General features: G+C 43.9%; 1 protein-coding gene across 1 annotated transcript in view; it reads right to left on the reverse strand.

Annotated features, from left to right (window-relative positions):
• MAP3K15 (mitogen-activated protein kinase kinase kinase 15) overlaps positions 1 to 23,145 on the reverse strand; it is a 124,313-nt gene that overhangs the window by 32,750 nt on the left and 68,418 nt on the right. Inside the window, exons 7-13 of the mRNA XM_045472971.1 lie at positions 22,406 to 22,576; positions 18,114 to 18,226; positions 17,710 to 17,869; positions 14,660 to 14,810; positions 13,125 to 13,232; positions 5,612 to 5,661; positions 3,564 to 3,659 (exon numbers count right to left, since the gene is read on the reverse strand). Coding sequence (XP_045328927.1) covers positions 3,564 to 3,659; positions 5,612 to 5,661; positions 13,125 to 13,232; positions 14,660 to 14,810; positions 17,710 to 17,869; positions 18,114 to 18,226; positions 22,406 to 22,576 — 849 coding nt within the window. The remainder of the gene's footprint in view (positions 1 to 3,563; positions 3,660 to 5,611; positions 5,662 to 13,124; positions 13,233 to 14,659; positions 14,811 to 17,709; positions 17,870 to 18,113; positions 18,227 to 22,405; positions 22,577 to 23,145) is intronic.

The raw sequence follows: 23,145 nt of genomic DNA on the forward strand, positions 1-23,145 counted from the left end.
ACAGATATACGGATCAATGGAATAGAAGTGTAAGTCCAGAACTAAACTTTTCTGGTTATGGTCAATTGATTTTCTTTTTTTAAAACTTTTATTTATTTTGAGAGAGCGTGAGCAAGCAAGCACACACACAAGCAGGGGAGAGACGGAGAAAGGAGGAGAGAGAATCCCAAGCAGGCTCCGTGCTGTGAGCACAGAGCCCAATGTGGGGCTGGAACTCATGAATTGGAAGCTCATGACCTGAGCTGAAATCAAGAGTCTGACGCTTAACTGACCGAGCCACCCAGGTGACCCTGGTCAATTGATTTTCTGAGCCCGCCAAGACCGTGCAGTGGGTGAAAGAATAGTCTTTTCAACAAACGTGCTGGATCAACCACATATCCACAAGCAAAAGAATGAAGCCGGACACCCTACTTTACACCATGTACAAGAATGAGCTCAAACTCGACCAGAGACCTAAATGTAAGAGCTAAAACTCTTAGAAGAAAAGAAGCACCATAAAAAACCTTGGCTTAGGCAAAATCTTACAGGACACCAAAAACACAAACACAAGACAAAAAATAAATTGAACTGCATCAAAATTAAAAACCGTGCTGCAGAGAACATCATCAACAGTGAAAAAACCACCTGTAGAATGGGGTCGGGGAAGTTATTTGCAAATCACATATCTGGTAAAGGACTTGTATCCAGAACACGTAAAGAATCCTTAAAACCATTAACAAAAATACAAATAATGCAATTAAAAATGGGCAGTTGGGAGAAGCCTGGCAAACACCACTTTTCACCAGGTAAGCCAAGTTATTATCACCAGTAATGAGACAAAGATACTGTACAGATCCTGAAGTCGTTCATGAGAAGGACAGGACATCACTTCTGTGAGGTTCCTCCCCAAAATGCATGATGCTAATGTAATCGTGAGAAACTACAACCCCCAACTGAAGGGCTACACACGATCAATGGCCTGTACTCTTTGGAAGCATTAAGTCAAGAAAAACAAGGAAGCAATGATGAAGATAAACAGGGGCTACACAGATATGACCATTAAATGTCACATGATCATGGATTGGAGTGCAGAGCTGAGAAAAAAATCTCGTGTTTTGCTGTGAAAGACATTAGTTGGACAGTAAGTAAAATGGGGATAAGGTTTGTAGATTACAGAACCATATCAATCTTAATTTCCTGATTAGATAGCTGTGCTGTGATTATACAAGTGAATGTTGTTTTTAGGAAATATGCACTCAAGTAGCGAGAGGGATGAAGCATTATGTCTGCAAGTTATTCCTCAGCAGTTCAGAACAAAAATAATCATATGCATATGGAGAGGAATGTAAAACAAATGTGGTAAAGGAGTAACGCTGGAGAATTCTGGGTGAAACATATGGAAATTCTTTGTACTGTTTCTCTGAAATTTTCTTTTATATGTATATACATATATATACATGTATATGTAGAGAGAGATCTATACATATATATACACATATATATGTATATATACGTATGTATACATATACACACATATATATGTATAGATCCATCTCTCTATATATAGATATATAGAAATTTTATTATCAGTTTCCATACAACACCCAGTGCTCATCCCAACAGGTGCCCTCCTCAATGCCCACCACCCAGTTTCCCCTCTCTCCCACCCCCCATCAACCCTCAGTTTGTTCTCAGTATATAAGAGTCTCTTATAGTTTGCCTCCTTCCCTCTCTGTAACTTTTCCCCCCTCCCCCTCCCCCCGGTCTTCTGTTAAGTTTCTCAGAATCCACGTATGAGTGAAAACATATGGTATCTGTCTTTCTCTCTGACTGACTTATTTCACTTAGCATAATACTCTCCAGTTCCATCCACGTTGCTACAAATGGCCAGATTAGAAACTTTCTTTTTTAAAATTTATTTTAAAAAAATTTAGCCTGCTTCAGATTCTGTGCCTCCCTCTCTCTCCACCCCAACCCACTCGCATTCTGTCTCTGTCTCTCTTAAAAATAAGTAAACATTAAAAAATTTTTTTTTTAATTTTAAAGTAGGCTCCGCACCCAATGTAGGGCTTGAACTCACGACCCTGACATTAAGAGTCACATACTCTACCAACTAAGCCAGCCAGGTGCCCCTTCTGAAACATTCTTATAGCTCTGAATGTTTTCCCAAAATAAAAAGTTTAAAACATTCTTTTAATTGGGTAAGGGATTTGAGCAGATCATTCTCCAAAGAAGATATATAAATGGCCGGTAAGCTCATGAAAAGACGCTCACTATCATCAGTCATTAGGGAAATGCAAATCAAAACCACAATCAGATTCTACCTACTGCCCACTAGGATGGCTATACTCAACAGGACAGACAATAACAAGTGTAGCAAGGATGTGGAGAAACTAGAACTTTCGTACACTGCTGACGACAATGTCAAGTGGGAAAACAGTCTGGCAGTTCCTCAAAGGTTAAAGAGAGAGTTACCTAAGACCCAGTAAGTTAGCTCCAAGAGAAATGAAAACACAGGTCCATGCAAAAACTTGCATGTTAAGGTTCACAGTAGCATTATTTATAATAGCCAACAAGAGGAAATAGCCCAAGTGCCTTTCAAATGAATAGTTAAATCAAATATATCCATACAATGGAACAATGATCAGCCACAAGAAGAATGAAGTACCCACACAAGCTACAACATAGATGAACCATGGGAATATAATAAGTAAAAAATGTGAGACACAAAAGACCACATATGATATGATTACATTTATATGAAATGTCAAGAAAAGGCAAATCCAGAGACAGAAAGTAGATTAGTTTTTGCACAAGGCTGGAGTTAGGGGGGTTAGGGCGAGGGAAAATGGGGAGTAAGTGTTAACGGACACCAGGTTTCTTTTGGGGGTCATGAAAATATTCTAAAATTAGAACGTGGTGATGGTGGCAAAACTGGGAATTTATTAAAAAAGACTGAATTTTACACTTTCAATGGGTACACTGCATGGTATGTGATTCTTCCCTCAATGAAGCTGTAAAAGTAACTTTTTTAAAGTTAAAATTTCAGAAAAGGCAAATATTTTTCACAACAAAGACCCTTAAAACTGATTTGCCACATGGGGCACCTGGGTAGCTCAGTCAGTTAAGCATACAACTCTTTTTTTTTTTTTTTAATTTTTTTCTTTTTTCAACGTTTATTTATTTTTGGGACAGAGAGAGAGACAGAGCATGAACGGGGGAGGGGCAGAGAGAGAGGGAGACACAGAATCGGAAACAGGCTCCAGGCTCTGAGCCATCAGCCCAGAGCCCGACGCGGGGCTCGAACTCACGGACCGCGAGATCGTGACCTGGCTGAAGTCGGACGCTTAACCGACTGCACCACCCAGGCGCCCCAAGCATACAACTCTTGATTTTGGCTCAGGTCCTGATCTCAGAGTTGTGAGATCGAGCTTCACATTGGGCTCCCTGCTGGGCGTGCACCCTGTTTAAGGTTCTCTCTCTGCCTCTCTCTCTGCCCCTCCCCTGCTCACACTTTCTCTCCCTTAAAAAAAAAGTGAATTGCCATAATTAGTTTGCAAACACCTCAATCAGCTGTAACTTACCTACTACACTGGTCTTCAGTGGAGAAGTAGATTTGAAAGTCATCAGAATTATCATGGACATAAAGAAAACAACACCGTTCATCAAACTTTGATATGCTGTAAAATTGGAAAAACATAAGAATGCTTACCATATGTAAGTTATGATAACCCTTGTAAATTTTTCAGAAAAATCTAGTAATAGATTTTCTTCCATTTTGCAAATTTGAAAGATTCATTAATGTTTTAACAGATACCCCCCAAATTTGACTTCTGTTTCTCTATGAAAATTTTACTAGCAGGGACATTGGTCTTGCCTCTGTTTGTATTCTCGAGAACTTACCATATATGCAGTGCTAAACAAAGCACAGAGCAGCAAGAAAGGGAAAGAAATATGATCTCTGTCCTCAAAAGTTTAGAATTTCACACAAAAGACAGGAAGCTTATTTGTGAGATAACGTATTATGGTACCAAAGGAATTACTAGACTTGAAAAGTATCAGGACAGAGTATTTGTGGCCACACAAGGGAGGCAGAAATAAACATGGCATCTTAGCTCAAGAAAGGCGTTAAATGTTATCTGGTCCATTTCCATGTAAGGTTGGGATCTGACTCTACAGTGCCTGCCTTAGTCGATGTTCAGGTTTCCTGGACATACCCAGTGACAGAAAATCCCCATACTCCATCTGCTAATGGACTTAACTGCTAGAAAGTTCTATACCTACACTGGGCCAAAGCCTACACAATGGCCCTCATTTAGCCAGGTGGCACTATGGAAAAGCCCAAATTCTCTTCAAACGATGCCACTGTATCTTGCCCTAAGTTATCTCTTCCTGAGATCCACAGCTTCTTTAGCCATTCTTCCTGTGTTCAGGGATTATGTGACAAATAATAGTTGAAACAGCAATAGTACAGGAAGATGTAAAAAAAATTAAAACTAGGTTATACATAAATTTTGAAAACCAATTTGTAAAGGAACTACCACGGTTAGTTGGGTAGCACTGGGAATGTGCAACACATGTTCTTTGGGTCACCTTGGTTCCAGGTTCTGATTCTCACCCCAGGCCCTTTGCACATCCTTGTTGATGAGTGAATGGCAGCAAGAGATAGATCCATGAGAAGGCACAAACAAAAGATTCTTAAGTACATGTTCTTATACCACTTAGTTTCTGGAGTAATAAGATTTTCAAAATGTTCAACACTTTTTGAATTTTATTTTTGGAGCAGCATTGCTCAAATTCACTACCCTGTTCTTAAATTATTTCCCCTCCCTTTAAAGTGACAAAAACATCCTAATTTAAAAAGTGGTATGTCTAGAATAGGATCGTACCATGTCTAGAGGTAACAGGGGATTCATTCAGTGGCCTGTGGTCTTACAATCAGAGAAAGGACATACAGTTATGATCTGAGCCCTTAATTTAATGGAAACTATGAAGAAACAGAGTCCTAGAGTGACCTTGTCAAGGTCAAACAGTGAAAGAGGGATTAGAACTCACATCTGCTTCAGAGCCGCTCCTACCCTTGGTTGTGCTGGGAGAGTGAGGCTCAGAGTGCAGCCACAAGGGTCACCAAACGGTCACCACCCCTGGTCCAAAGAGCAAGCACCGTACCTCTCCGTGGACTACACCACCTCTCCCCCAGCTAATAACAATTCCCTTGGCTCCGTTACTCTGCTCAGGAGACCCCAACCAAGTGTCATTACCAAGTAACTCCTTCTTGGTAGAAGTACAGATTTCTAGGTTTCTGGCTTTTCCTGAGCACTTGAACATCAACGGCTTAAACAAGAAACACTTTCTCTTTCTAAAGATACAACTTCATTTTTAAAGAAAAGTTTGAGACAAGAGAGTTTTAGTCTATGGATACCACAAAAAGCTATTGTGTTACAACAAGCCAAGAAGCCCTGACCAGCAGCACATGAGCAAGGGTTACAAAAGAGCTCATAGTCTATTTCGGATTGTTAAAAATGAAAATATCACATATTATAAATAAGTGGAAACGTTAAAGTAATAAAACACTGTCATTATCACCTGTATGAAAACAATAATTCCATTTTTCCCTTATGTTCGTTCTTACCTTATTCCCCTAATGGAAGAAGCTGTAAAGTTCCATTCATGAATTTGTTTCTGTAGGTTTTAAAGACAAAAGTCAGTAGAGCTTGATTTTTTTCCACGCAAAAAAATTTTGGGGGGTTTCATTCTCAGGTCCCTTTTGCTATTTTACTTTCAATAGAGATTTATAAGTTAGAGCAATACATTTTATATAACTTGGAAGGCCTGAAACACTTTCTAAGGTATCCTAAAAATTCATTTGTATCTTTAATCCAGTTTAGAGCAAATGATCTAAATTTGAAAGAGTATAAGCACAGAGTAAACACACACTGAATGGACTTTCATCTTCTGTCGACATACCAGGAAAACTTGAAAATGAGTTTGGGAACAGCCCACCTAAGTTGAGTGACCTGTGAAAATGTTTGCAGAAGCAAGACTGGGGCAGACTCCAGTCAGTGTTCTCCAATCTTTCTTTCTGTCCCTGGGCACACAGCTGGAATGCATTTCCCAGCCACCCCTGCAGCTAGGTGGGGCCACAGGATGAGGTTTTGACCAACGGGGTCTAAGGAGGAATGATGTGCTCCACCTGTGGGCCGGGCTCATAAAAACCTCCCCAGCCATCCTCTATTCCGCTACAGGGAACAGAGACTCTGCCAACCTGGATGTGACACAAAGCACAGATAATCCTTTATCATGTTAAGACACTGATATTTGGGGGCTATGTGTTTCAGCAGATACCTTATTATCATAACTAACACAAAGACTAACTTGGATTTCAGTCTGTACGTGACCGATTTTTTAAAATAACTGTTCCCTCCCTCCACTGCCATTCCACGCACATCATAAACTTTGCACAAAACTAAGCCTCAAAAGAAATATCTGAAATCCTTTTCAGAAGAGCCAAAGGCTACAATACCGATACATCACAACAATGGACAATCATTTAAAATAAGAAAATACATTTGGTTGGCCTGAACAATGTCATAAGTGACCAGCTCAGCCCCCAAGAGAAGCGTCAGAGCCCAATGACTGAGCATATGGCTTAGGAGAATAGCCATGAGCAGTGGGGTGACAAGTTACCTGCCATCCTGGAGGAACGACAACAGGAACAACGGGAAATATGGCCCTCAATGGGAGAAGATCCATTCAGAGGTGTTGATTAAGCACCTACTATGTGCTGGGTAAGTACTGTGGACATAACAGAAAACAAAACTCCTGCCCTCATGGAGCTTCCATTCAAGTGAGGAGAGAGGAAAAATAAATTAAGTAGTAACTTAATAGGACAGAGGACGAAAAGCACCACAATGCCAAATAGAACCAGGAAGGACATCAAGGTGGGGCAGGAGTCATGATGTTAAACTGGATGTTCCGTGAAGGCATCTCTGATGACGTTTGAGCAGTAGGCTAAAGCAGGTGAAGGCCTGAACCATGTGGATATCTGGGGGGGAAAGAACAGTCCCAGGCAGTGGGCACAGCAAGTGCAAAGGTCCTGAGGCAGCAGTGTCCTGGCATGTTTGGGGACCAGCCAAGAGGGGAGCATGCCTGGAGCGAGTGACTGAGGGGAGTGGGTGAGGAGGCTGGAGAGCTCACGACGAAGATCATGCGGGGCCTAGGAGACCATCATCAGGACCTCAGTTTCTACTCTATAGAAGACGGGAACCAGTGAGGGCTGTGAAAGATGAAAGCATATGCTAATATGAAAGCCAGCACACTGGACCCAACCATGTAGAAAGACTGAGCATATTTCAGAGTTCTATTCAAAGTCACTGAAAGAAGGCAGTGGTGGAGAGCAGGAGCCTACCTTCGGATTAGGGTACAGAAACAGGAACCAGGACAGATTCAAGACAGCCTTGGGCCACCTACCTATACCTTCAAGAGGCTGCATGTGCATAAAAAGCTCAGCCACAGGGGCACCCGGGTGGCTCAGTTGGTTGAGCGTCTGACTTCAGCTCCGGTCGTCATTAACAGTTCGTGAGTTCAAGCCCCCCATCAGGCTCACTGCTGTCATCGCACAGCCTGTTTCAGATCCTCTGTCCCCCTCTCCCTCTGCCCTTCCCCGGTGGTGCGCTCTATCGCAAGCATTAAAAAAAAACAACAACAACAAACCTCAGCCACAGGAGTTTTTGAAGTATTCCCAGATGGTAGGTTTACTGTGAGGTAGCTTTATGGAGCTTCTTGATTGGGGAGGAAGATTTGTTGGCTAAGAAGTAAACAACACACACTCCTCTTTCCCTTTCTATCATAACCAATGGGCATTTGAGGTACCGGCTTTGTAGATACTATGGATATAAAACATACAAGTCCTGCATGGGCTTGCAGAGCACTTGGGGAGACATTCTCAAAAACCGATCAATAAGCAACAGGAAATACTGTGTACATGATACAGGCAAGAAGGTAGCCTGCAGTGAGTGAAAGGGGCGGGAGGGTGGTTAGAGACACCTCGGCAAAGTTGGAACTTGGGTCACTGGAAGAAGAAATTACACGGAATAAGGATGACGGAAGTGCACATGTGAGCCCCTGTGGGCCAGCTCAGGGGACAATGAGAGGGCGGGATTATACAGGGGCTTGACACTCAGTACGAGAGTGTGAGTTTTAATCTGGAAAGCCATGGGATCCAGTAATGGTTTGGGCCAGTACAAGTGTTTTAAAATTATTATGAAAGTTCTGAATTGAAATACACCATACATTCACAAAAGGGCACAGTGATTGTCACAGTCCATTTCCACAAAATGAATACTTGTTGTAACCAGCATTTAAATCAAGAGACATGGGGCACTGGGTTGCTCAGTCGGTCGAGCATCTGACTCTTGATTTCAGCTCAGGTCATGATCCCAGGATCGTGGGATCGCTCCCACTGTTGGACTCCACGGTGAGCGTGAAGCCTGCTTAGGATTCTCTCTTACCCCCCCCCCACCCCTCTGTTCCTCTGTGTGTGCTCCTCTCCTGCACACACACACACACACACTCTCATGCTCTAAAAATCAATCAAGAGACAACATGAGCAGCAGCCCAGAAACTTCCCTCATAACCCCCCCATCTCTAGTCATCCAAGAGTAGAAACGGCAACTTCTGCCTGTTCTGGAATATTATGTGAATGAAATTGTGAAGCCTGCACTCTCTTGGATGTGCAAGTGGGGTTTTTCATGAAGCATCTGGTAGTGGAAGTCAGGGTGGCTGCGCAGGGTCTGACCCAGTGGCCTGGTGGGTCACCTGGCACGGAGTACCGTCTCCATCATGAACGCAGGGGCAGTTTTCCTCCCATCCCGAGCCTCCCGTTTCAGCAGCATCCTCATCCTTTTGGAGAGGGGATATTTTCCCTCTGAATCATGAGCAAATGGACTCAAGACTACAGCTTTCCACGTCGGGGTCAGAAGCTCCCAGGAAGAGTTTCCTGGGAGCAAGAGCCAGGGTGGGCTATGGAGAAACGGGCCAGGAAGCCAGAGGTGGGGACAGGCCTCCAGGGTTCCCCCCACCCCGGGCGCCTCAGCACCTGCCCTCCTACTCCCAGAATGCAGACCTCTGAGGGAGGAATCTTGGGCATCTGGGACAATTCTGTAGACTCTGGACGTGTCTGTCCTGTGGCTCTCTTACATAAGCATAAAAGGTGGCGAGGACGATGACAGAGCTTTCCCCAACAAGCAGCCCTACCCGCGTGGTCAGCGCTGGCGGCTACTATGTGCCCGGTGGTGACTCTGGGGGCATGAGAGTTGCTGAGGGGGCAATGCTGCATTTGTCCCCACACCGGGTAGTCTACTTGCTATGTTGCACTGGGTGCCACTGGTGCCGGTCTAGGAAGGCCAACCGTGCACACCTCCTCCCAACCCCACGTTTGCAGACCCACCGGACGTGGCTTGAAACTGGCCACGGTGGGAGTAGTTACACCGCAGAAACCGCCAAACGCCACGGGTCAGCCCTCTGCTCCCATGCCCCCTGGAGAGCCGGCTGTTAAACATTTACCAGCAGAAGTTTCTGAATCCTTGGCTAGCAAACCAGAACTGAATTTCTCTGACAGCAGTGTGGTCTGCCAGTATGCGACAGAACACTGTGCACGTGCGTGATCTCTCCCTGCTGGGCACAGCCCACCGGGAGAAGACGCAACGCCGTGGAGAAATGTCGCCCTCACTCCAGGCGAATCTGCTGGCTTTTACAGCCTGCAGAATTTCAAAAATGCAAATGCAGGCAAAAGCAAAAGCTTCCTCTCAAAGAAAAAAAGGCAATTTATATTTCCCTCAGACGTTTGTTCTGACAACTACAAGCACTTGTGCAAAACATTTCATCAGTCAGGGAAAACTAGCATTTGCTGCTTATATAGTTCTTTTCCATTTCTTATTACAGACTATATACAAAGTAAAACATTTACAACTAGGGAGACAGTATATGTACCCATGGAAATTTCCCTTAAGGGCCAGCAACCATTAGAGGATTCCAATAAAATGGGCAAAGTGTGCAGAATTCCAGGAGACCAAAAATATTTGGCTCTAAAAGTCTGAGGAGTCACTTGAATAACATTGGTTTTTTTACTCCAAGTACTTGTCAAAATAGGAGGTGTTTTGTGCGTACATCAATGGAATACTGAGGTCACAGACCAGAATTTTGAAAACCCTCTCGTATCAGAGTGGCATCAATGACACAACGCAAACAAGCAAGGTCTGTCTCTAGTACAAGAACTCCAACATCAGAAGCGGGGTGCTTCCTGGGGGTGGGTACTGGAGGGGGGCACAGAGGGGGCGTAAGCCAGGCTTTGGGGGTAGTGGGGTCTGATGTTCTCTTCCTTGGCCACGCTGGTTACTCAGGTGTGTTCACTTGGCAAAAATCCATCAAACTGTACATTTATGACTGATGTGCTTTTCAGTGTCTATGACACTTCCATAAAAGGTTAAAAACAACCAAAGAGGCAAATTTAACAGAACATCTCCATTCTTCAAAGGAGCTCTAGCTGTTTGAACACCATGTGTATATTTTATTTTGGCCTTTTTTCTTTTGCAGTATTTAAACTAACACACACAGTGGAGCAAACCAAAGAAACCAACAACCCCAAGCACATCAGAGCAGCTCATGTCCCCTAATGGCTGCTGACTCTGATGAACGAGAAGGTCGCTACACTGTTAAATCTTAGAAAAGTTACTGGCTTACACTTGTGCTGTGGACCGAATGTTTGTGCCTCCACAAATCAGCTGTCGAAACCTCAATGTGACAGCACTGGGAGGTGGGACCTAGGGGAGGCAATCAGGTCATGAGGGTGGAGCCCTCGTGATGGGATTAGTGCTCTTATTAAAGGAGACACAAGGGAGACACTTCTTCACCATGTGAGGACACACCAAGAAGAGGGCCTTCACCAGAACCCGACCATGCGGGCACCCTGTCCTCAGACTCCCAGCCCTCAGAACTATGAGAAATATTCTTTAAGCCCTTAGCCTACGGTGTTCTGTTATAGCCGCTCAAGGGTACTAAGGCAACTTGAGATTTCGTGTCCCTTTTTTTTTTTTTTTTAACATCTTTACTGAGGTATAATAATAGACAAAGAAGTGCACATATTTAATGCACATAATTTGATGAGTTTGGACACATTCAAATACCATAATCAAGGTAATATCCATGTCTAACACCTCCCGAAGTGTCCTTGTGTCCCTTGGTTTTAGTTTCGTGTGTGTGTGTGGGGGGGGGGGGTGGCGGATAAGGACACATGAGAATTACTCTCTTAAACCGTGAAGCACGCACAGTGCTGGATTGTTCACTCCGGGAGCCACAGCGTACAGCACACATCTGCAACTTCTGCATCCAGAAGGCAGACTTCATACCAGCCGAACGATGGGGAGGTGCCGTGTCGTGACTATTTCTGATAAGGAATTTCTTACATGATTCTGAGCCTCCGCTTATTCTCCCATGTTGCATTTCATTGTTGAGGATACTGTTTACTTTTACCTGATGAAGACCTAATTGCTCACGCTCTTATTTCCAGGAGAAAAATCCCTCTTTGCCTAGTTAATGGCAGAAGTCCCCCCACGCTCCATGAGAACATATACATAGTGGACAGACCCACATAATGAATGCACTTGTCAAAGGTGCTTGATCTTTTCATGACTAAAAATATTTCATTCAAGAAAAGAGCTGAAGAAGTACTTTAGACACACAGAGACAAAAATATAGCTACTACCACAAAACATCAGGCCTGGCTCAGCATTTCTGTGATCTCTTTAGCGGGCAATTAAAATGTTCCCTCTCCTATATCCTTGGTGTGAATATAAATTGAAATGGGACAAATATGCCAGTAGCTCTCAAATTTTAAATATATATGGTCTTTAAAACCAGCAAGTCCATTTCTGGGAATCTCTGCTCCTGAAACAATCTATAGGAGTGTGCGAGGTGACACCGCCAGGACGTACACCGACGCATCTATCATCAGCTAGAGTGCACAGGTGAGGCTGAAAGGTGCACTGAAGGAGACTGGGACCATCATTTACAGTTCAAGCATACTCAGAAATGGACCACCATGATACAGGAATATGGGGAATATTCCAACCAAAAACATCAGGGGGATCATTGTGTGCTATATGGAAATAATGTCTAAGATGTGAGAATCAGGGGCGCCTGGGTGGCTCAGTGGGTTAAGCGTCCGACTTCGGCTCAGGTCATGATCTCAAGGCTTGTGAGTTCAAGCCCCGCGTCGGGCTCTGTGCTGACAGCTCAGAGCCTGGAGCCTGCTTCATGTTCTATGTCTCCCTCTCACTCTGCCCCTCCCCTGCTCATGCTCTCTCTCTCAAAAATAAATAAACATTAAGATGTATGAATCAGTTAAAAAAGAGTAAGATGCAAAATAATAAATATATACTGTATGATCTCACCTTAACAAAAATACTCTCTCTCTATATATATATACACACACGCACGCACAAACATATATATAAAACGTACGCATGTATAGGGGGACCTAGGTGGCTCAGTTGGCTAAGTGTCTGACTTCGGCTCATGTCATGATCTGACAGCTCGTGAGTTCGAGCCCCACATAGGGCTTTCTCCTGTCAGCGCAGAGCCCGCTTCAGTTCCTGTCTCCCTCTCTCTCTGCCCCTCCCCAGCTTGTGTTTTGTTTCAAAAATAAAACATCAAAAAAATTAAAATAATATATGCACGTATACACACACTTACACATACATAAGGCAGTGCAGAGAATGGTACGGATGAATATCCACCAAGTCAGTGGGGATGGGAATAAGGACAGGGTCTGGGGGATTTGGAGGGACTTTCCCACTACTCCTTATCCACTTCCTCAGGGTGTAACTTCTTTTTTCCACACTGTATTCATTTGCATAAACATACACAAAGTCATACCCACACATGTGTACACAAAGAAACATAAAATGGAAAAACCAGCATCCTCTCTCCCATCTGTGATTATACCCTCTTGCACTCACAGATCTTACCAGTCAGGCACAGGTACCTATTCTTTCAAGTACTACAACACAGACCCTCCTACTTGAATACCAAATTTCTGATTCAATAGCACAGAAGCGAGAGACAGCTATGGAAGATTTTTTTCTTACCGTTTCTGTGGGTGAGACATGCCACAGGAAAACCGTCTTCTCCTCAGCATCACTGTTTATAGAAACATATGAAGGCTGGTAGACTTTGGTTGGTTCTATCACCAGCACCTGAAAGGACAGATTTCTGTGATGCACAGGAATATCCCAGACAGGTCACTCTGCCCAGTGAGCAAGTGGGAAGCGCTGTACTCCACAAATACTCGAGGACCTACTGTGTGCCAATACTACTCTAGGGCCCAGGGATACCACAATCTTGACAGTAGTCCCTTCCCCACGGCGGGGGAGGAGTCTATGCTCTAATGGGGCACACAAGAAACAAACATATAGGGGCATGGAATACGGTCACCTATACGGCTGTGAAGCAAACACGACAGAATAAAGGAGGGGCGAGCACTTTAGATGGGGTGGCCAAGAAAGGCCTGCCCAACAAGGTGGCAGAGAAGAAAGAGGGAGGCTACAGTTTTTGAGAGAAATGAAGCAAACTGGATGATCTGTGAGTAGGTGTCCAAGTCTATGAAACATCCAAGGGAATGAAGAGTGAGGTGACATTCCATGAGTAATGTTTTATTGCTGGGGGAGAGGGAGAGGAAGGAGATGAGGAGAAAGGAGAGAGGGAGAGGGGGGAGAGAGACTGAATGGCTTTCCAAAGCAAATACAGCAACCTAATTAAGAGCGTTAAATCTAGGTAGAGATTACACAAGTGTCTGTTATCTTTTTGTCCCTTTCAATAGGTTGGAAATATTTCATAATTAAAAGAAGATTTTAAAACTTAGTACCCAAGAACAAAATCATTATCATAATCATTTCAAACAACTTAATCTCTATTAGCAGTTTAATGAAATTCCTGAACACAGCAAGTTCACAAAATTTCATGGCATAAATACAAAATACAATTATGTCAAGTTCAATGTCTAGGATGCTTACATATCTTACTTACGACTCCTTACAATATGGTCATAAAATTGAAACAAAAACTTAATGAAAAGCTAATAGCCATTTTGCTTTGCAATAACATTTTAAAAATTAATTAGTGGTATTGGAGGCAAACCAAAGCTCAATGGGGAACAGCGTCAAATTCCAAAATTTTACTATTAGTCTTGCACTGATTTAGAACAGGGTATCTCCACCTTGGTACTGCTGACATTTGGGGCCAGACGATTTTATGAAGGGGGAGGGGCTATCCTATGCACTGTGGGATGTCTGGTGGCAGCCCTGGCCTTCGCCAGGTGCCTGCCACTCGCTAGGTGCCAGTAGCAATACCTGCTTCGCAGCTGTGACAACCAAAAATGTCTCCAGATATTGCCAGATGTCCCCCGGGAGACAAAATGATTCTGTCAAGAACCATTATGTTAGAGGGCAGAGCCAACTTGTTCTAGTGAGCTGATCTATCCCTGGCTGATTCTACCAAAGACTGATGGGTATCTTCACATTTTCAACAACTCTAAGGTTTTCTCCCTTTCAGAGTATTCAATAATTAGCACCAATCCCCAGTTTCTTTGGCTCTATCTGAAAGAAATGGATTTAGCATGACTTACTGGAAATCTGAGTCCATTAGCAACTTCATTTGTTGCCTCAAATATTATATCTAGCCAGAAGTTAAGCCGTTCTTGCCTGGGTGAATGTTCAATAATGGGTTTCCTGAAGCGCTGAATTAATAACAAGTTCTGAACTAATGATCGGAGGTACCTGGAAAAATCACAAGCACCAATAAATTAGATCCTTCAAGAAATGGAATTCAATTCTACTCCCTTTAAAAGAGGTTCCCCAAAAGCTTAATTTACTTAAATTCACAGTGTGTAGTGAGTGCTTCTTCATCATTTGGCAGCCACACACTTAATCAAAAGAAGCCCGAACACCGGGCAAAATAAGTTGGTCCAACAAAATCATACATTATGGCTTTTCACCAACATTGGGCTAATGGTATTCCAAGTGTAGACGCTGGCAGACATTTTCTAACAACTACCTTAATAACAATGTAGTTTGAAATTCAAAGCAATTACAAAATGACAAAATTTCAAACTCACAGTCTTTTTTAAATCAACCTTTCTATTTTCAGGTAATTGTAGATTTACGGATACTTGTAAGAAATAATACAGAGATCCCATGTAACCTTGGGCCTGGTTTATACCAAGGATGACAGCTTATAGAATTCTAGAACAACATCACAAGCAGAATACCAACACGGACACAGTTAAGATAGAAAACATTTTCACAGTCACAAGGGTCATGCTTCCCTTCTATAGACATGCCATTTTCCTCCCATCCCTCTCTTCTCCTCCTTGACCCCAGACAATCACAAATGTGAAACTCATCGAATTTTATTAGATCTGACCAGGTAGATTTTGAAGTTACGAGGTCTTCAATCTCCCCACTTCTTTACTGTCTTCAGGCCCACTGAAGTTTCTGAAACATAGCTGTTGGGCAGTGGTGGTCACATCACCACTGGTAGTGAATGGGGATGGAGCACTGAAGGACTGAAAGCACTGGACTACTAGGTTACTCTTTGAGGATAAAGTCTGGGGCTGCTCTGGGAAGGCTAGACTCTGACTGACTTGCTTGGGTACCATGCAGTGAAGGGTTAATTCAGTAGGCCTGAGTCCTCCAAACTCTACACATTCCAAGGAAGGTCTGGCTCTTGACTGGCTTCTGGGACATTGCCTCTAAGCCCTTGGGACATCCAGCCTGATAAGAGTGTTTTTGCTTACCTGGGGCCTTGGGCCATGCTGTATCAGTGCCATATTTACAGAGGCTGGGGACTCAGTGACTAAGGTCAACTACATGGGTGCTCCATGCTTACACGACTGAACCCCCATAAGACCCTGAACACCGAGACTTGGTGAGCTTCCCTGGTTGTCAATACTTTGTACATGTTGCCATACATTGTTGCTAGAAGAAGTAAGCACTGTCCATGTTACTCCACTGGGTGAGGACAACTAGAAGCTTGTACCTACTCTCTCCTGGACTCTGTCCTACGTGCCTTTTGCCTTTGCTGATTTCAATCTGTGTAATTTTATTGTAATAAACCTTAGCCATGAGTACGACAGCCTTCCTGAGTTCTGTGAGTCTTTCTAGCGAATCATGAAGCTCAGGGTGGTCTCGGACCTACAATATCAGGTCCCGACGCTGTAAGTCAGTGTAGGTACTAATGTAATTAGAACGTATTCAAGGCTTGGCTGTCGCCTCCCTGGAGTCGGCTCTGTCTAGCTCAGGTGCAGCAATGCATTTTAAAAGTAGAATTCTGGCAACAGCAACCACTCCAGGAAGGCTGGAGACTCGGCCTGAATCCCTATTGGCTCAGCCTCAGAAAAATTTCAACAGGCTCAAATTTGAAATTTGGGGATCAAATTTGATCAAATTTGATCAAATTTGGGGATCAAATCTAGGTCCTTCAGATTGGGAAGAAAAAGGGTCCAACTTAAAATAACTGAAGAGATTCTGACCCCTGGGAGTCCAGATTGGCCCAGTGAACTGGGAAATAACGGGACAGATGAACACGGGTCATTAAAAGTAAAAAATTTTAAATGATGCGTGTAATCCAAATGCATTTTAGACAAGTCAGAAAAATAGAGATAAGGAAAAAAGATTAAAAACTTCTTATTAGGCTACCTCCTTGAGATCACCACTGTTGATATTTCAGGGAAAATCCATCATACATTTATTAATTACACAAATATCTAACAAGCATCTATTTTGAGACCACAGGAGTCAATGACATAGTGACGATTCTAATGGAGCTTCATGTCTATTGGCAAATCAGCTATTGCCCACCTCTCACAGACCCTGCTCTGAGTCACATACCAAACCCAGATTAATTAAAAGACCACACAGAACAGTGGTTCTCAAAGTGTGGTTCCCCAGAGCAGCAGCATCAGATTGTCATTTGTAAATACAAATTCTCAGGCCCCACCCTAGACCTTTGGAACCAGACAGCCTAAGGGCAGACCCAGCTATCTGTGTTGTAATCAACACAGCTGATTCTGATACCTGCCGAAGTTTGAGAACCACTGAGAGAGGAAAATATACCCTGCAATGGGCTTTTCTTATCCTAGGATAAACCATGAACGCAAGTCCATGCCTCCCAGTGTCCTTTCTTGCCATTTTCATGGCGACATGATGGGCTAAGCTAGGGCCACTGCTCTGACTCCATTTTCTTGACCATATCTTGGTCGTTTAGTTCCAGTTTTCATGCGTGATGCACATCACTTTGTGGGTGTGCTTTTAGCTTTACTACCTGCCTTCTCACAAATACGTACTAGTGCTGAGAAAGGTTTTGTTCTTGAGGACCGAGATGACGACCTGAAGAAAGTACTAAGATTGAGAGCATCCTCTTGGAGACAGAGCGCATAGGGACGTATTCTGTGCATGTATGTGCCCATCTGTCTGTCGTTCCCTCCTGTCACATAAAACCAAGTGAGCCTTCAGAGCTGTTCTTCGTGCCCTAACTTTGCTTTAATGAAGAAGTCAGAAGGAGAAACACAGCAATCGTTATTGTCTTTTGCATTTATCCCTCTCCTCTCTGGAGAAAACCCTTCAGAACGATATCAGATATTGAGAGAAGTGAAGGCCACACACAGACATGACTCACCAGACTGGAGGTTTCAGTTTGAACAACCTCTCTGCCGCCTGGACAGCCTTCCCGACATCATTGGCCAACATGCTGACGTTGAAGAACTGACCCACATCCCAGTAATTGTTCATTTTCTCCAAGCTCCCTTTTCTTCCCAATAAACTGTTTAGCCGGACACCTTAAGAATTTGAATTTTACATGAAGTTATGAAAAATATTTCTAGTTTCTATCACATTATGCAAGCCTTTAGATAGAGGAAAAAGTACCCATTTTATATTGGCTACCTTCTCAGGCAGGCTATCAGAGAGTAATTGTTCCTTTTGAAACAAAATGCTAGTTATTTGAACGAAATGCTAGTAACTTTTAATGCTGAATTTGTGTTACCAAAGCACATCAACATCTGCTATCAAAAATAACTTTACCTATTTTCCTTAGTTCCATGGAAGTTTCAAACTGCTGTCCCGCAACTATCAGCAAAATTGCCAGGTTAATTCCTGAATAGAGAGATGACTGGAGCGCAAATCCTCTGCGATACCTGCCAGTACAGAACCGCCCGACTCTTATTATGGTAGAAGCAAAAAATTATAAATAATGGCACAAGCCCACCTTCTCATGAACTTTTTTTTTTGACCAACTAATTGGTTGTTTTCCAGATCCCCTCCCTCTTTACAAACAGCTACATCCAAGCACTCAAACAGCTTCTTGAAAATGTCATAATATTAACACTAAGGAGTTAAAAATTTTTCTTCATCAGTTTTATACTTTTTGATGAAAAAACCATGATCACTGTATAAAATAAGGAAATTATTTTAAAGTGCACAGAAGAAATGTAAAACCTTTTTATAACCCTATCCCCCAAAGTAGACCACAATTTGATGTCCAAATCACACTTTAAAAGTTAGACTCCATTTGTACATTGAGCATTCTTTATTAGGCAAAAATTCCATCAATTGTAGGCAATTACTCTGCAGGGTGTTTGTTTGCTTCTATCACAATATGGAGTCATTTTTTTTCACGTACGAAGCAGTACCGGCAGGATCCTGGCCCCCAGATTGCTCCGAGAGTAGTGGCACAGCGTGACAGAAGAGCAGGGATCTGTCACCCTGGGGTAAAGAATAACATGCAAAATAGAGAGTACCATTTTTACACCTGAAGTTTAAAGAGTGCCATTTTAATTCTCTTATTCTTTTTTTCTCTACATAAAAAGCTTCTTTCCCTTCCATGAGCGAGTAGAAATATCATGGTTGGGAACAAAGAATTTGATCCACGAAGTAACAACACTAAAATGTTGTTAAGTGGCACAGTTCATACCAAAGACTTGTAAACCAGGAGGAATTTGATCACTCGTGTGACAACAAGAGAGTTAAACAACAACAAAATACTAATTGTGGAAGGGAGAACCTATCATTTAAAGTCGATTACAATTCACTTTTATGAACTTTGGGGCTAATAATACAAGTATGCTCTGATGAACCAGAGGACACTAAGGAAGTCATTCCAACCCTACCCAATAAAATTCCAATAAAATTGAAAAACCTTCCCCCTCCCTCATTATGTCCTATGGTATTTGTTTTTTTTTTCCACTTTTACTATCAAAAGCTATCTAGGAAGAGTGCAGGGAGGGTGACTTCTCTATGCCTCTTATCCATAAATCAAACAGGCCCAGCTTAGGGGCAGAGAAGACTTGAACTGGGAATCAGGACTGCAGTCCCAGGTTTGCCTCTTACCAGCCTCCTGCCTCCCTGTGCCCATGTTCCACGTTAGCACCTGAGGCCCTGGGTAAGATAACCCCAAGGTCTCACCATACCAGAGACTAAGCTTCATTTGTTCCTATAACCACTGCCTTATGAAGTGGATGGAGAAGGGCTCCTAGGACTTTGGTGAAGGAGCCACAGGCAGTCATTTCCTTACCTGAGGGCTGAATTCTTGGCCACTGTGATGGGAACACAGCTTCCTATTTCGGCTCTACCCAATATTAATTGCTCCTTAGCACCTTGAGCGACTCCTACCATACAGTACATCAGGTGCAATTACGAATAAAATAAGGTCCCTGCCCTCCAAGAAACTATACTATCGTAGAGGTAATAAGATCTACACACAGCTAGTGCAATTAGGGAAAACACAAACTTGAATGTGGTAAGTATCCTAAAACTACACAAATCCATGTCTACAGGGGCTCACAGAAGTGGGGCCACCCCTAGAAACTTGAGATATGGCACAAAGATGGAAAGATGTGCAATGACAGAGATTTGGAAAGGAAACCTCCAACAGAGAGAATGGCAGGAACAGAGATGAGAGTCTGCAAAACTCCTAAGAAACTTCAGTTTAGTGAGCCATGTATCAGGTAGTGGGCAATGGGGCTCAGGGTGGGTTGGAGAAAGTTTGCAGAGCACCTAGACTGGTATTCTAAGAAGTTTGAGTTTTTATTTAATAGGAAATGGAGAGCCATGGTGGGTCTTGGAGCTTTAGGAGGAATAAGGCATAGTGGTTCAATCTACAAGGATAGACTTTAGACACACCAAGCACAGAGCCTACTTGGAATACTGTTAGAACACTCCTGGCAAGAAAGTAAAAAAAAGTGGCACTGACCACGGTGGTGGTGATGAGCAAAGACTGGCAGGGAGTGAGGCAAGATACAGAGAAGGGCTGCGATGGGGAATTGACCATATGGGGAGGTAAATGAGTGAACATTACCAGATGTTAAAAAAAAAAAAAAGTCTATGTGTAGGAGGCTGAAGAATGGTAGTGAGAAAGCAAGACGTTGGAAGCCATCCCTTGTGGAGAGGTGAGGATTTCAGCCTGGATACACTGCATCTTACATAGCGGCGCCACCTCTGGGTGGGACAGATGGGCAAACGGGGGCTGACGTGGGGCCAAAGCTTAGGACGCAGGTTAGGCTGGAGATCGGCTAACGGTTCCATGGTGTGGGAGTGAGTGGGATCACCCGGGAGGACAGTGGGTAGAGAGAAGAGGGGAGATGGCACAGCCGGCAACGTGTATGGAAGGAGAACAAGGGAAGGGAGAGGGCAAGGGGAAGCAGTGAGAACTAGGAGTGGAGCGGCAAGAACTCTCGCGACAGAAATGGGTGAGGTAAGCTGTTGGCTCCGCCTTGGAATTATGTCCAGGTTCTGACATCTCATTATCATCACCACCACCTGGGCTCAAGCCACCATCAGCCCTTCCCTGATTTACTGCAGCCGTCCCCCGTTCCCCACTTCTGCTCTTGCCCCTGTGGTAGATTATTTAATAGCCACAAATCCCTCCCATCCCACGACACGTGTGCCTTTGTCACTTCTCCCATCCACAGCTGGAGTCTATTTGGGGTAACCATGTGATCTGCTTATGATGTGACCCAGGGTGTGAGGCAGAACTGACCCTGCGTGAGTTCCGGAGCCTAAGCCTCACAGCTTCCACCTTCATTCTCTCAGAATGCCGCCCACCAAGCTGGTCTGCCAGGATGAGAACCACAAGCAGAGAATGCAAGTGAACCACCAAGACCCAGCGCCAGTTGCCAAACGTGTGTGAGGCCATCTTGGACCTTCCACCCCTCCTGAGCCTCCAGCTGAGCTCATTTTTCCGAGTGAGACCAGCACTTCAGGAGTGGAACCAGCAGAGTGGCTGCCTGGCCAATCCACAGAATCAGGAAAAATTATAAATCGCTGTTTTAAGCCACTAACTTTTGGATTTGTTATGCAGCAAATGGTAACTGATACACCCCCTGAAACGTATTCTTTGAAAAACAGTGAGAATGCGCTGGTAAAAAAACCATGTAGGATCTCGTCACGGCTCTGCTCAGAGTGCTCTGGTATTTTATCATCTCACAATAAAAAGTTCTTCTCTCCCATTTCCTGCCACTCTCCCCTGGCTCGTGCCTCACTGGCCTTGATCACGTGGAGCAAACTTCCTCCTCCTGGTCTCTGCCTCTGCTGGCCCTTCCTCCCAGAACACTTTCTCCACAGTTCTCAGCAAGGCTCATCTCACCACCCTCACAACTTTACTCACCTTCACTGATGACCCTGCCTGAAACTGCCAGTGACTCCTCCCAAGCCTCCTCAGATTCCCTGATGAACTTGTCCCTAGAGCCCTCATCAACAGGTGACATCCTATTTTTCTGTCTTTCTCTGTCTGACTTCCCTTACCAGCAATGCAAAGTCCGTGAAGGCGGGAATTCGTGTTCATGTCTGCTACTGTGTCTTTATCCCCACCATCTAGAAAAGTTTCTGGCATACAGTAAACCCTCAATAAACTTTTGTTAAATGAACAAAGAAAAGCAGGAAGGAAGGATAAAAGGAAGGGAGGAAGAAGGAAAGAAAAAAGGAAGGCAGGAAAGAAGGAAGGAAGAAGGCAGGCAGGCAGAACTGAGAAGATAATGCGCTAGTGGTGGTGGAACACAGTTCTGGATGAAGTAGCAGGGCAGGAGCAGCTGGGGAGGAGCCTGGTGAGCCTCCTTCTTGCCCCTATAAATGAGAGAACTTGTGGGAATAATGTCACCAGTACAAAACGCAGTTTTTAATGGTCCCTTTCAGAAAAAGGAATCTGGAAAATTCCCAAACCGCATGTATGACTTTTTGTTTCTCCCCACCGTCAGTAGACAGGCGCGCGCGCACGCACACACACACACACACACACACACGGAAAAGACCTGGATCCTTAGCCTCTGCAGTTCTGTTCTTTGCAGAGATGCACACGCTACCGACTAGGATGGAGGGTTTACCACTCAATGGCGCGGTCTCGGCTGGTGCCATCTTTGCAGTCCGAATCCAAGAAGATGTCCTTGTAGATTCTCCCACACAGGCACAACATGTCGGGGGCCGGGTGGTCACAGCTCTGCAGAACCTGGAGCATGACCTGCAGAGCCTTCTCACGGTCACCCGCACTGTTTCTCCTGAAAGATTTGTATGGTAAGATCACTCATGTCTGAAGCAAGACATGGGAGCATATGTGCGCTCGTTCTGGCAAGGGCTGGTGTAGGGATGCTGTGCTTTAGCAGGAAACAAAAGCCAAATAAGAATTCACTTTTTCATGTTCAAATGTAACAAGTGCTTCAGACCCACACCAGTAAATCTCACGCTGTCACAGTTGCTACTTGGTCCCTTCTCTCACTGAGATCCAGACTGTGGATGACAGCAGATGCAGACTGATGTGTTTGGGAAGACACACAAAATAACATGGCAGCTTCGATAGCTGGATGGACAGCAAGGATTGTGGAAGCTACGCCTGAATCATGAGAATGACGTGGTTTGACAAAAGGTTCTTTTGGAAAAGTGGCAGGGCCCCCCAGTTCAGAAAGCCAAGAGAAATTTAGAAATGTGTTTTGGCATTTCTCGACCTTGCCATCCTCAAACAGGAAAAGACCCCAGCAATTCCTGTTTTCCTGTCCACTGGAAAAGAAAATTTAGAAAATTGTTTCTATATTCACAAATCACAGTCTTCTCTCTTATTAACTTATATGGT

Source organism: Leopardus geoffroyi, chromosome X (assembly GCF_018350155.1).
Source record: "Leopardus geoffroyi isolate Oge1 chromosome X, O.geoffroyi_Oge1_pat1.0, whole genome shotgun sequence".
NCBI classification, from domain to species: domain Eukaryota; kingdom Metazoa; phylum Chordata; class Mammalia; order Carnivora; family Felidae; genus Leopardus; species Leopardus geoffroyi.